Source organism: Rousettus aegyptiacus, unplaced genomic scaffold (genome assembly GCF_014176215.1).
Source record: "Rousettus aegyptiacus isolate mRouAeg1 unplaced genomic scaffold, mRouAeg1.p scaffold_m13_p_14, whole genome shotgun sequence".
Classification (NCBI taxonomy): Eukaryota; Metazoa; Chordata; class Mammalia; order Chiroptera; family Pteropodidae; genus Rousettus; species Rousettus aegyptiacus.
In genome coordinates, this window is record NW_023416289.1 from 26,964,340 (window position 1) to 26,979,173 (window position 14,834).

General features: G+C 39.7%; 1 protein-coding gene across 2 annotated transcripts in view; it reads left to right on the forward strand.

Moving 5' to 3' along the window:
• The first annotated feature begins 640 nt into the window (after positions 1-640).
• USP10 (ubiquitin specific peptidase 10) overlaps positions 641-14,834 on the forward strand; it is a 58,118-nt gene continuing 43,924 nt past the window's right edge. Inside the window, exons 1-2 of one of the 2 annotated variants that reach the window (XM_016165918.2) lie at positions 654-789; positions 14,018-14,167. In XM_016165918.2, coding sequence (XP_016021404.2) covers positions 14,144-14,167 — 24 coding nt within the window. In that variant the 5' untranslated portion in view covers positions 654-789; positions 14,018-14,143. Of the gene's footprint in view, positions 790-14,017; positions 14,168-14,834 lie in introns of both variants that reach the window. The other variant, XM_016165919.2, reaches the window with a different exon arrangement.

A 14,834-nucleotide genomic window follows, 5' to 3' on the forward strand; every position in this document is an offset into this window, starting at 1 on the left:
CATGGTCAGGTAAGGGACTCACTGTTTCTTGAACCAATTACCCAAAAGCTGGTCTGTCTGGATACATGCAGTATGTTAATAGGAAACACTTATTAAATCTGCTTACTCTTTGCCAGGCCCCAATGCTAAGCGCTTCACAAGTGCATTTGATTGTTTTTAAATATTCTCTAGTGCCTAGCAAAAGGCACGGCACAGAGTACACGCTCAATGTTTGTGGAATGAATGAAGAGTGATTAAGTGAATGAATGGACGGAAATGTGATCTCTATAAACCAGGGGTCTCCTCCGGATTCTGTGCTCACTACCCAGACCCTGGCCTTAGGGAGACCCTGCTCGGATCTCAGGCCGCCGTTCCCGTTCCCCGGACGTCCCAAGTCTGCCCAGCAACTAAGAGGCTTCCCTGAAGGTGAGAGGCCGAGGCCTGCGGGGCGCTTTGGCGTTATCAGCTCCGTCCTTTGCCCTTTTCCTTTCCGACATCTCAGCTGGGGGCCAGAAACTCCTCGTCCGCGCCCCGCAGGCTCGCATCAGCCGGCATGGAACGGGTTCAGAGTCCACCCCAGACCGGCTCCCGCCACGCACGCCCACCTGTCGGCCGCGCATGCGCAGCGCGGGCCCGGCGCGTCTGGCCTCCCCGCGCCCCGCGGCGCGCGACCAGTGCGCAGGCGCGGCGGCCGATGCGAGTGTGTATGTGCGGGCGAGAAGATGGCGGCGGCGGGGGTAGCAGCGTGAGGAGTCAGACTAACGCCGACGCTCATTGAAACGGGCCGCCATGGCCCTCCGCGGCCCACAGGTAGCTGCCGGCCTGTACCCTCGGCAGGAAGGGGCCCAGAGCCGCGGGCGGGCGGGCGCCGGGGAGGGCGGCGGGCGAGCGCCCGCACCCTGGCCCGGAGCGAGCGTGTGGGAGTGGGGGAGGGCGCCGGGACACGCTGCCCGGGACTAGGCCCCGAGCCTCTTACGGCCTCCGCGCCTTGGCCGCTCGCAGCCTTGGTTCGACTCGCGCCACAGCTCGCCAGGCCCCTGCCTCGAGGAACCAGTAGAGAGGGGGCGCCTGGGCCCACTCGGAGAGGGCGTGGGGGGCGCGAAGGGGTTAACCTCCTGGCTGGACCGTGCCGTCTGTGGAAATGGGGCCCTTGTCGCCCCAAGAGGTAGCCAGGGTGCTTTAGGAGGTTCTCAGGGCTTTAGAGCCATCCACGCACTCCAGTCGTCTCTGTTCAGAGCTAGCCATCAAGATTTGGGGGTACCCCGTTTCCCCCACGCCTCCAGAGCTTGCTTTCTCAGCTTGCTTGACCACGGGGGACTTGCCGGTTTTCTGTTTTTTAGACTCAACTCACTGAGGAGCAGCCTTATGTTACTGTTGCAAAGAAAACTCGAAATAAGTCGGCAGGACCGTACTTTTACTTGCATTTGAGTGACATCTTTTGCACGAATCCGTCTTAGCCGGGCTGACACTAACGCACCCTGTCACCACAGTGTCTAAAGCTTAGAGGCCGTTTATAATAATCTCATAGTGGAAAGAAAGTAAACGCATCTTTCGCTTTCAGGGAGATGTATGTGTAGAGTTGAGCTCGTATCCCCTCCACGCCCATTACAATCACTCTGGATAAAAATCGGCATGTGGTATTATTTGTCAAGCTTGCCGTGTAGACCGCTGATTTGTTGACATGTAATCCCTAGAAATTATTGTATATTTTTATACTATCTCAGTATGCTTTTGTATTAAATATTGGAAAATGAAACAAAGTAGCTATTCGGAAAATTTGTGGCCGGTAAATCCTAATCCTGTATAAACTGTTAGTTTTTGTTGCCCTTTTGGAAATGAAGTCGGTTTTAATAACAATTGTAATTAATGTGTGTTGTGGAATTTAAACCGCAAAACCCTGTTTTTGAAAAATTAGATCTTGAAGCTGTAATTTAAATTTTTGATATTTTAGTTTGCTAGAAGTTTCCCTCTTTAACTTGTTCACATGTACATCTCCTTTTTAGTATTTAGTATAGTTCTTCATAGGAAAAAAAGGGACTTAGTCGTTGAATAATCTTTACAAATATGTAATTAAAAGATTTTAAGAGATTGGGTATTTGCCTTTTTCTCAACTTAAATATTAATGCAGATAATTTGTTAAAATAAGTATGGGCAGGTACAAGGTTCATTGTACACTAATTGTAATATAATACTCAGTGATTTTGAAAGCATGTTTAGGTATACTTTACTTCCATTATAAGCACCAATCAATGCAAAATGTAAAATTAATTGTAATTTTATTTGCATTCATTGTCCTAGTATTTGTGTTTCATACAACAATGTAGTCTATACACATCTTTAGAAAATTGGAGTGGCAAAAGTTAGCTGAACATAAATGTTAGCACTTTGGGTTTATTTTAAAGTATAATTTAAATGCTTTTAAGTTCTAGCACAAAGAGGATAACAAAGGAAATAGTATGATTTCTCATAATTTTTTAAAAGAATAGTTGTGAAAACACGTAATGAAATCATATGTGACAAGATTTAATGATTGGATCCTGCTTGAGTCAGGACGAACATTTTAATAACATTTGTTTTATTCATATACCTACTGTCCTAAAGGTCCTGCGGCCTTAATGGCCATTCATTCATTAATTCAGCAGATATTGATTGAGCACTTACCCTGTGCTAAACACCATGATATGCATATTGCTCGTTTCCTATTGGGAATGACAGCCACAAATTAACAGTAAGGATCATTTTAAAATTTGATTGTTAAAGTTACAATTTTAAAAATTTATATAGATTATATCTTATTTATATAGATTATATCTTATTACCGTTGATTGAATCCTGTTCCCTGGATTAACATGAAACAGTGTAAAACTTGGAAACATTTCTAGTGCCAGTAGCTTTCAACATTTTAACAAATACAAATGATGAACTTTGATAGTTGAAGTGTAAGTACGTTTCTAATTTATGAATATTTGTTGTCATGAAGGAACCGAAGAAATCAGAAGAAAATTTTGTGATTGCTGAGGTCATTTATAGTGAAATCCCCACAATAATGCTTCCTCCATCACCCTCTTTGGATATCATGTGGCTGCTTCTGTCCTGGTCCTCTGCAGCATGCTCACCCCAGTGTTTTCATTACTTCAAAATGGTACTCCCCCCCCCCCCCCCCCACACACATTATGGTATGGAATTTCTTGGATCCAGTTTACAGCATGTAGCAGAGTGTTTGAATAGCTTTATAACTGACAACTGTTTTAGTAACTCTCAAAAGATACATTTTTATTGGAGTCTGACATAGCAGCTGAAGTAAATAATATTTGAATACAGGATAGGTGGAAATATTAGTTTTCCTTTGTATACTGACAGCAAAATATCAAAGATGTCCTAAGACTAGATATGCTATTTAAAGTTTGTGAGTTGATGGTTGCCCCAATGGTTTCTACAGACCAGCAGTGCAGATGAGCTGTATGTATCCATGGCCTTGCTGCCCTCGTGCTCTGGACCACAGTGTACTGACATTACAGTGAATAATAAGTGAACTTTCCTCATTCTCAGTTCCTCTCAAGAGCAAAAGTTAAGACATATTCCAGGGCTCTTTTTTTTTTTTTTTTTTAAATGTGGAACTGACATGATTTAGTAAGGGTTCACATAGGAAAACTTAAAAGAAAAAATGATTACGAAACTTAATGATTATTTAATGCCAAGATTAGTGGCACATTTACTTTGTGCTCCGCTCAGAATATTCGGGTAATTGAGAAAAGTTGTATCATATCTGGTTGAGTTAGTTACATCACGGTTATTTTGTTTGTTTTTGTGTTTTTACAAATTTCAGACATGTAAGTACTTGCTATAAATGGATCTGGTTTTTCAAGTGGCACATTAAAGGTGGTTGCTGAGGATACTTCTTACTGATAATATACTAAAGTATGAAAAATAGTAGGAAGAACTTTCTTTTGAATTTATAACTAGGCTGTCACATTTCTATTTACTGCTACACATGCAAGAATCACTGTGGTACAGAACAGATAAATCTGTTTGCGATGGAATTTACTGGCCTTGGGCCATTGGATTACTATCATTTGTCACTTTAGTGCTACTTCAGCAGTGTAGATGTTCATTTTCAAAGACTTACATGTGCTTGGATTGCAGTTTTCCTGTTTATTGAAGTGACCTCCCAAAAAGTCTTTCTGTGACTATTTCTAGTTATAAAGTCTGGACTAGTGTGGGCAAAATAAAGGTCCAAGGTCTATGTTCATAGTGTTTGTTTCAAGGGTCAGAATTTGTAGAATCTCATAAAGCTAGATACGGAGTCTTCAGAATGTCGACTTTTCATGAGCTGGCTACTTTCTGACTATTTGGAAGCTCTATTTGAAAGCTCCTCAGAGGTGACCTTATTTTCAGCAGAAGACCTGAGAAACCAGAAACTATCAGCTACTAACTCCATTCTGTCCCCGGTCTTGAAACATGCTCTGCTTTGGTTGCCCTTTCCTGGGAGTAGATAGAGTAGGTGAAGTATAGTAGTAGAAGTGTGGTTTGGGGCTGGGAGATAATGATAATGTAGAGAGAATTAAAGCATATCTTCCTGCAGTTTTTTTTTTTTTTTTCTGTCTTGAGAATTGTTAGATAATATGCATGTAGGGTGTTAGCCCAGTGCCTGTCACCGAGTGTCAGCGTCCTCATTATGGCTACTCTTGTGATCCTCAGGTCTGCCCCATTTGAGCTTTGTCTGTAGCTTTTTTAGTTGTCATTCTTCAGATCAGTTCTCTATTTTTCTGGTAACAGCTCGAGGGCTATCTCCTCAGCTTACACTCTCATTCAAGAGTCTCACAACTAGTACATTAGAAATGAAAGTGCTTCCTAATAGGCTGGTGGCCCCACTCTGTGACTTCCTATATTTATATCTTTCTCTCCCATATCTGATGGTGGTAGATTTTTGTCTTTGTTTTATAAAATAATGCTCCTTTTCATCTATGTGTACTGGATGCAAGTTGGTATGCCCTTGCTCTTTTCTGGCAAATGAGTCTTAAAAGTATCAAAAGATTTATCAAAAGATTCATCGTGACAGCTCCAAACATATTCTCACTGGCGTTACTGTGGAAAAAAATATATGTTTAAATGTTAATTGAATAACATTAGATGTATCAGGTATGCCATGCTCTAAGAAACATTGTAGGAAAAAACACGCACTCATTAACCCTGCACAAAATGGGGGTTCATGTAACAGACTTGTTATCGTGGATGGCTGGCTGGGGTAGGAAGGGAGGAGTCCTGTGAATAGTGTAGCCTTCTCTCCCCCCAGCTATAGACCTTAGATGAGACCCACTAGTTGCACTGAAGTGGTGGGGATGGCTTTTTAGACCATTTCGCAACTTATTGTCCCTGTTGACAAAAATAGAAATTTACCATTATTGTGAATGCATGTCAGAAGTACTCATTTTTATGTTTTAATAGTTTGAATAAAACTGGATATCTCTATAAATTACATTTTGGAAGCCAAGGACCTTGTAAGCTAGAAGTGCCCAGGAAGGTTTAATATATGGTTCTGTGTAGAAATTTTGATTTGCCTTTTGATCTAACGAGTTACAGTCTGCATAAACATGGTAGTAGTGTCCTTTGTGCTGGATAAAAGCAGCACATTTTAATTTTATTATATTCATTTAAATTTAGTTGAGACCATTTAACTTGTGAATTTGATATTCTGAACTGTCAGGAAGATTTCTAATGTTCTTTTTTTTTTTTGCAATTCTATTTTAGACACTTTATAACTTTAGAGGAGTGAAACGATGCCTCTTGAGATGTTTGTCTTATTGCATTAAAATATATACTTTCCCTGTTTCTGAAAATATCAGTCTTTTTCCTTTTGATAGGGCATGTTGAGGCTTTGGAGTAAATAGAAGAGAATTTGAAAATGAAGTGTAATTCTAGAGTTTTTGGACATTCTTGCCTAATGTAATAAAAAAAAAACTTGATATTTTGAGTAGAAATTCCCATTAGATGGCTTCTAAGATGTATATATTTATTTGAGACCTGGGATAAGCCTTCTGGGTAGACTTAATTGGGCAAGGAAGAAAACATTTATTATAATAACATGAAGCACTGCAGTAATTGACGTGGAGAATGTTGTGCAACCTATGAACTGCATTGTTTAAAAGTGCCATGGCTTGTTTGACACTTAACAGCAACTCTGTGATATATCGTTATCACCATTTTATGCATGAGTAAAGTGAGACCCAGGGAGATTGTGAAGATTGTGACTGAAAGTCACATGGCTTTTAAGTGAGTGATCAGAGACTTAAAAAAATTAAAAGCAGGTCTTCGAACTTCTAAATTCTTTACCTTTTCTACTTTGCCAAACTGCTTTTTTAGAAGAGACTGATAAAGGCACAGCATTTTACATTATGATTTCCCTCACCTCAAAGTTTATGAAATGGACTAGTAATGAAATAAAGATTTTAATGTTTAAAGAATAATATGTTACTAATTGCTAAGTTTTACTAACATGTTACTAATTATTACTAAATTTTGTGTGGAGTGCATTTCAATAAAGTTCTTATTTTAAAATACAAAATAAAGACATGGTATTTCTAAAACATGCTAACAATACAGAAGTATTTGAAGGAAAAGTGTAAATCATTCTCTCCTCTGATCCTTAATCCTCAGTTTGATATATATTTCTATGCTTGTTTTTGGTTGTTTTCCATTAGATCGTAATACAGTTCTAACCAGAAAGGCACTGAGCTGTACTTTTGGAGCAACTCTAGTTTTTAAAATTACTAAAGTCGTCTATCTATTCAAACAAAGCAAGTTTTCTTATTTTCACCCAATTTTGCTAAGGAATGGAGCTGATACATGGAGGATAAAGTGGCTCATTGGGACTGTGGAAGTGCTGTAGAAATTTCTGAGTAATAAAATGTCCAAACAACTTTTTTTTTTTAAATGATATTTTGAAGACATTTAGCCCCTTAATTACAGTAGGAATGCTTTCCAGTTTTTCTATTGTAAAAGCATGTCTCATTCAAAGTGAGATTCGGTTAGTCACCTCTGCACTAGAAAAAATTATGAGGGAACAGACTTTTTGTTAGTCGAGAGGTTGGTAGGTCACCAGGACGAGTGAATAGTAGGGGAATTGGGTAATTAACCTGGATTTTCTCATATTTTCTCTAGAATGAGGTTTTTTCCCCTCGTTCCCCTTAGTTTTTTATGAAAATACTACAGTGGCAAAAAAAAAAAAAAAGAAAAAAAGTAAAAACACTGCTCACCTCAGGTTCGTCTCCCCAGAGACAATGACATTCAATCACTTTGATTAATAAAATGCAAAATCAGGTCTTCCAAAGGGTAGCATTCTATTTCGTTTGGAATTAATTTGTAGGACATCAGACACTTATTCAGAAGCACATATGAAAGACTTTCTATCTTTTGTAATTGTTCAGACAGGTTTCTGGTGGCTGGCATTAGCAATATAGAGCTGAAAAGAGCGTTCCTGTGCTTTAGAAGTACACAGAATAGTGGGGAGAAAAACAGGGTAATTGGTGAATCCTGTTTTAGCGTAGTAATTACTATTATAGAAGCGTGAACAGCATAGTCAAGGACTTTGATTAATTTATTCATTTATCAAATAGCTATTGGGTGGCTCCTATTTACCAGGCACTGAGGGTGGATGGAGCGATGAGCAAAAACAGGCATTGTCTCTCACCAGAGCTTGCTGTCCTGTGAGGGAGACTGTCGCTAATCAGATAATCACAGTAATGCACATGTCATTCCAAACAGAAATATGTCTGGAAGGAAGGGAACACAGTCCGTTGGCATAGCCTGGAAAAGTCAAGGAAAGGTTCCCTTGGAGTTAGTGCCTTAGCTGAGAGCATGAGACAGTGGGAACAGGATGTACAGTGGCTCTACGACTGAAGGGAGTTTGAAGCAGTTAAGGAACTCAGTGCTAGAGACAGAGGTAGACAAGGTCTATTCAACCTTACAGCCATTCTTAGAAGTTATTGTCTTTATCCTGAGAAAAATGTGGAAGAGGGCATGACACAGTGTTTGACCACAGAACCTCATAATCAGATTGTATTTTGGGCACACACTCTGACTGCCTTATGCAGAATAGACTGTAGCAGGGTCACAGTGACCATAAGGAAATCAGGTAGGAGGGTCCTTGAACTTTTGACTGGGGAGGGTGCAGTGGAGAGAAGTGGCACAATTTAAGAGACGTTTAGGTATAATATGAGTTGAAAAAAGTATGACAGTGTTGAGAAGCTGGGACAACATCTCTTCTAGAAAGGTGATATTTAGGCAGAAAAACACAAGGACAAAGGCATATAAGGGGAGAACATATAGCGGAGCAGTCTCAAAGCCTGTGGCATGTTTGGGAACCCGAGATAGATTTGTGGCTGATGGATGTGTAGGACGAAGTGGTGGGACAGGGGTCAGAGGAGAGGTGAAGGACCTTGATAGTCCTAGCCAGAGGCTACATTGATTTTGTAAGCAGGCGGGTGTCTGTGGGAAACCACAGGTTTTAAGAAGTGGGTAGTACCACTCTGTTAGCATTGCTAATTGAGATGATTATACAGGAGACCTTCATGGGTTGTCAAGGGTATCAGTCTTCAGGCTCTTCTTCAGATCTTGGAGTGTTCTCTCTGTTCAGCACCTCAAGCCTCTTAAACCCCAAAACTTTGAGGGGAAAAATGTAGGGAATGTCATTTGGGGGCAGATTAATGCAGGGCATTATTCCCTTTATTTTTTTTTTTAAGGAAAGCACCTTTGAAAACAAGCATTTGTTCCTTGATTATGCTCTTCGAAAATAAGAAAATGTGAAAAATGTATCACCCATGACATTCCACGACTCTGAGATAAACTGCTGTTAATATTTTTAAATGCTTTCCTTCAACACTTTTTGTCATAAATTTTAGATATTTGGGATCATTTTATCTCATAGCATTTAAGTTGCGATCCTTGGTCATGGTCTTCTCCCATCAGAATCACCTAGCACCCTGATCATCATCCAGATGTACTGAGTAGGGATCCCTGTGCCCAGGCCCCAAATCTGTGTTTTAGAAGACTCTCACAGGTTATCTCAACCGCACTCAAGTTTCAGATATTCCGCATGGTTTTGTTTACAGCTTTTCCCACTTAGCCTGTTGAGCACTTTCTTTTGACTAAGATTAGCTACATCACATTTTGGACAAAAAAATTTTAACCTCTCCAGTCTAAGTTAGGTGTGACCATCAACAACCAAAAATACAGGTTAGTACCACTCTGAGAGGTGACAATATCTGATTTTAGCACTGAGTGTAATAAATTGTGGAAACAAGCAGCTAAAAAACCCCAAAGTATTGCCACCTTGGAGATCCTCCACATTGGGTCTTCAGAATGAGATTTCAGTTAACTTTCTAATTCATCTTGAAGCTTGATTGTGATCAAAATCTTTTTGGGGATGGGATGTGTGCACACAGTCATAAGCCAATTTAACATCAGAAATTCTTACTGCCTTTTTCTGTTGCTGGTCATGGATTTATCAGTTTAGAAAATTCTTGTCTCCAGTTTTTCACAGACCAGTGGTAAAATAATTACTCTTGGTTCCATCTTGGTTCTTATTGAACTTTTGACTTTTCCATGCCACAACTACATAGTGTGAGTTAAGTGCTAGGATCATAAAGTTTTCATCTGTGACTAGAGTTCTCTTTTGTGAGGAAAGATATAAGATAGCTTAAAAAAAAAAAAAAGTATGCTCTTCAGTTTTGGCTGGAAGCTTAGCTGACTATAACGTGAACTCGACTCAGTGATAGTGTAGCAGTATCCTAGCAGTGACTAGTCCTAGACACAGAGTTACCAGAGCTGAGTTTGGAAAGAGTTTGCCTCTCATCCTGACACATTTTGAACAAATGAGTTTCTTTTTAAGGTGAAGAAAAAGTAAAGTACATTGCCATTTTGTTTCTTTGCCATTGACTTCTTGAATGGAAACAGATTTGAGTTAGCTTTGTTAATTAGTCCATCACTTCTCTATGAAAAAGGAAGCTCATGTACATGGTGAGCTTTGAGGGCGCTATGTACTTTGATTCTGTAGGTGCTCCATCTTTCCTCCTATGGTCAGTTGGCCATTCGAGGAGGCCTGCAGCCTGCCAGGCTTGTGTTGGCCTTATGCCCAGAGTGGCTCAAGGAAGACTTGGCCCTGTCTGGCGGAGGGAAACACCACACAGATGGTTGTCTAACTAGAGCTCTGGCAGGTGCTCTGAAGTAGGAGTTCAGGGGCCCTGGGAGTGATCTCATTGTCTCAGGAAGATTTTCTCAAGTATCATGTGGTCTGGTTCTCCTCCAGCATGCCCCCACTGCCTAGCACAGTGTCTTGCCTTTGCCGTGTGTTGAATGGATAAGTTGACAGGAGGGACCAGTTGAAGGAAATAAAGAGAATACCTAGTTGTCATTCAGTATGTTCAGGACTGAATATAGGTTTGCTTTTGGCAATGAAGAACAGGACCACAGCGTACAGAACCAGTGAACAGATTTGCATATACCTTTTTAGAATTAAGAGCTGATTAAAAAGCGATGGGCTGCTCATGAAGTATTCAGATTGATTATAATATCTATTAAGAATGCATGGGTGACCTTTAAGTTTCCTTTAAAGGTTTTTCATGGCTCTCTTTATCTCTTTTGTATGGTTTCTTGAATCCAGGTGACTGACCTATATATCAGATGATCTGTTTTGTTTATTCTTTGGGCTTTTCTCAACGAATGTAGTCCTGAGATCAGAGGATAGTTGCTGGTACAAATAAAATGCTTTCACCACAGCTTTCCCATGTCCAGTTAGTGGGCCATGGCAGTGATCATTTGTTGACTTGGTCAGAGAAAATGCCCTTATTCCCCAAACTCAAGAGCCATGGAGCTGTCAGCCTTTAGGTTGAGAGCCTGTGTGTCAGTGATGAGCTTGGAAGCTTTTCAGTTGGCTTCCTTCAGTTATTTTTTCTGTTTGCCACCTTTGTCGCCTTATGTCAGCCAATGTCATCATTCACCCACTAGTTATTTTTAGAGCTCGCCTATGTGCCAAGCACTGTGCATACAAAAATGAGTGGGAAGAAGGCGTCTCTATCTGAGACCCTCTGCTCTAGACGCACACACTCTCTGTCCATGCAACTTGCTCCTTGTCTTTTGCCGCTGTGTGGGTGACATTTTCTCAGGGAGGCCAGCTTTACAAATCGAACCTTCCGTCATCTTGCCACCTTCTTGCCTTGCACTCTTTCAAAGCACTTACCACCTTTTGATACTTTGTATAATTAATATTCTAACATAGTTATTTTGTCCATTTTCTGTCTCCCCTTACCATGATGTAAGTTTAATGTGGGTGAGGATTTGTATGTTCTCTTCATTGATACATTCCCAGTGCCTACGACATAAGTGCTTAATAAATATTTATTGACCAAATTAATGAAAGATACAACATAGTTCATATATTTGAGGAAGTCCATAGTCGAGTGTGGGAAAGGGCAAATCAGCTGTTAAAATCCAAAGTGAGTAACTCACCACATTTTTTAGGAAAATATTTTGCCAAGATGAGACTCTGGAACTGAGTGTGAGGAGCAGTTGGCCAGAGTGAAGGCATTTGATCCAAGAGATCCCACGTGCACAGTGGCGTGGAAGTGCGCAGAGAGCTGCAATGCCAGGCTGTTGGGGAACATGGTAGATGAATGTGAAAAGCTAGACAGGACCCAAGTTCTGAAGGCTATGATATGCTCTGCTTGAGCCTTTTATCCCGAAGGGTCTTGGGAGCCTCGAAAGGCTGTTCTAGGGACTGAAATAATTACATTCACATTTTAGAGACAGTCCTGTGGTGGCCGCATGTGGTTTGGAGGGTGAAGGGTGAGACCGAAAGCAGGAAGACCAGTTGGACACTTGCAGTGTGATCCAGTTGAGAAATGCTGAAGGCCTCAGCTCAGGCAGTGGCAGGGGGTAGAGGAAAGGAAGGCTTTGGGATGATCAGTCAGAATGGATGCAGAGAGAGCTAGGCAGCTTCATTGTAATGTATTTGTAATAATACAGTTTAGTTTTTAATAAACAAGATTATACCATGTGTTATTTAGTAAGGTGTTTTCTCCTTGCTTCTAGTATTGTGAATATTCTTTATCATTAAACATTTTTCTTTCATATTATTTTCAAGTTCTGCAGAGTATTCACAAACTAGGTTTTATGCATCCTGAAAGCAGTAATGTTTGGCATTTTTTGGATTCATTTTTTAGTTTCTGATTGTGAATTGATTCTCTTATTTCCCAGAATTAATTAAAACACAGCATTGTAAACTGAAAGGTGAACGTCTTTAATTCATTGATTATTTTGGGGAAGAGCGGGAGATACATTTTGCTAAGTAATATTAGAAAAATAATTACTGCGTATTTAAAACTGCTTGATTCTCAGTGGACATGGCAGATCCTTACCTATTCGCACCTCTCTTGCATTCTTTTATTTTCAGCAGATAGTAATTTTGCAGCTTTTACTGCTTCTACCAATTCTTCTGGGTAACTTTGGTTTTCATTAACAACCAAAACAGCTCATTAAAGGGAACATTTTATACTTCCTCCTTAAAATTGGAAGGAGAAATGTGTATATACTAGCTAACATAAATAATTCTCGTTAAGCAGCTCTAGATTTTCCACAGTATTTGAAGAAACCATTGGCAGTGGCCAGCAAATTAGAAGAAAATCATTTAAGTAGTCACACTTCTCTTTTTCGTATGTCTTTTAACATGAAGCTCTGGTTTAGTATGTACTTTCCTTTCTGACAGGTGGCCTTCAGTAGCCAAGCTTTTGTTGGTTTGGTTCCAGCATATTTCATTAAGTGTAAAATCCTGTAGAACAGATGCACTTACAAGTTTCTGCCTGTGTAGCACTCTGTTTAATGAAACGTTAGAGTCTTGATTCAGTGGTGTTGGCAGTAATTGTCAGTGTGTGTAGTGTCGGGTTTGAGTAGGAGGTCAGGGGATCTGGGCAGTTATACAGGCTGAGCCAGGTGCCAACAATCTGTGGTGGTGATTGAGTGATGACAGCATGGAGGCTCAAAGAAGGGTAGGCACCCTTACAATGATAACAAGGAGCAAAATAAAATATGTGCAGTAGTGGTGTTGTGTACTGCTAGTAAAAGTCGTTGGACCAGGGAACATGAAATCTTTAAAACAAAAAACAAAGAAACCCAAAGTGTGAATGTTTACAAATATACATTACTTAAGAATTCTACTTATGTAAATGAGAGGTTAATATTATGGTCCTTGGTCTCCAAGAGCTGTTTTTATAGTACAGCTGCCTCATCCTCCTTATTTGTAGATGGGTATCAATTTTGTGCATCAGTTTTTTTTTTTAAACCATATTGTGGTATAATTTAATACAATAAATGTACCCATTTTAAATTTGCAGTCAAGTGTTGACCAGTGTATCCATCAGGATAACTACTGCCACAGTCAAGTCATAGGATATTTCTATTGCCCAGGAAATTCTCTCATGCCCCTTTGCCAGGAATCCCCTCCAGTGCTCCGGCAGTTACTGGTCTGCTTTCTGTCACTGTAGACTGAGTTTCCATTTTCTAGAATTTTATTTATGTGGAATTACACAGAATACACCCTTCTATCTGTTTTTTTTTTGCACTTTGCATCACATTTTGACATTCATCCGTGTTGGGTATAAGAATTCCTTACTTTTCAGTGTTGAGTAGTAGTCCATTATAGGGCTGTACTACAGTTTGTTTATCCCTTCACCTCTTCTTGATGGACATTTGTTTTTCTAGTGTTTGACCACTGTGAATGAAGCTGTTGACTACATTCATAAACAAGTCTTTGTGTAGACACGTTTTTTCATTTCTCGGGTAAAATATCTAGAAGCGGAATTGTTGGGTCATATGGTAAGTGTGTATTTTACAAGAAACCGCCAGGCTTTTCCAAAGCGACTGTATTGTTTTACATCCTCAACAGCAGCAGTGCATGAGAAGCCCCCTTCTACATCCTCACTAACGCTTGGTATTGTCAGTCCTTTTTTATTGTGCATCAATTTAAAAGGAAATAATTTTTTATCTACAGGAACAGGAGTCCATGTCTCTGACAGAAAAGTGAATCTGACTGCAAATAGTTCTTAGTGGAAAAAAAAAAATTTTTTTTTTAAAGAAAGTTTAAGCAAAAAAGAGGGGGATAAGAAAAACTAGGAGAATGCCCTCTTCACGCTGGACACAGGTAACTCATTTGGTGGTCAGGGATAGTGGGGTGGGGAATAAAAATGGATTTTTAAAAGGTTGACCAGCTCTGATACTTTCTTATCATAACATGGTTTGTTTTCCCCTTTTTTTCTTTTTGATTTGAAAGTCAATTTTTCTTTAGTTTTGGAGACCACATGGTGGTAATTGTGAATAGTTTTTCTCTAGGTCAAAATAGGTATTCTTTTAAAGTTCACTGTAAAGCTTAATTCAGTTCTCATGTTTAAATGTTATATTTAAAAATTAAATGTTATATTTTGGTTATAGTGAAAAATGAAAATCATGCTCCTGGCTGGAATGTCTCTGTTGATAGTTACAAACAAAATAAAACCAGTTAGAGCAGTCTAGTTAAAATTTTGTCAGCCCCACTGATGTCTAGATGTTTAAAATATTGTGGAGTATACAGAGGTTATCATTCCCTATCACTAGAACTTTGTTGTGGTTTTTTCTTCCTGAAGTCATTTGTTCAACAAGATATTTTAAACATCTACTATATGCCAAGTACTGCATTAACTGCTGGTGATACAAAGATGAATTTAACTATATAAATTTTGATTCCCAAAAGCTTATGTTGTCCCTCGGTATACAGTCAGGCCTTCACATCTGTGGACTCAACAACCACAGATAGGAAACAATACAGGTATTTA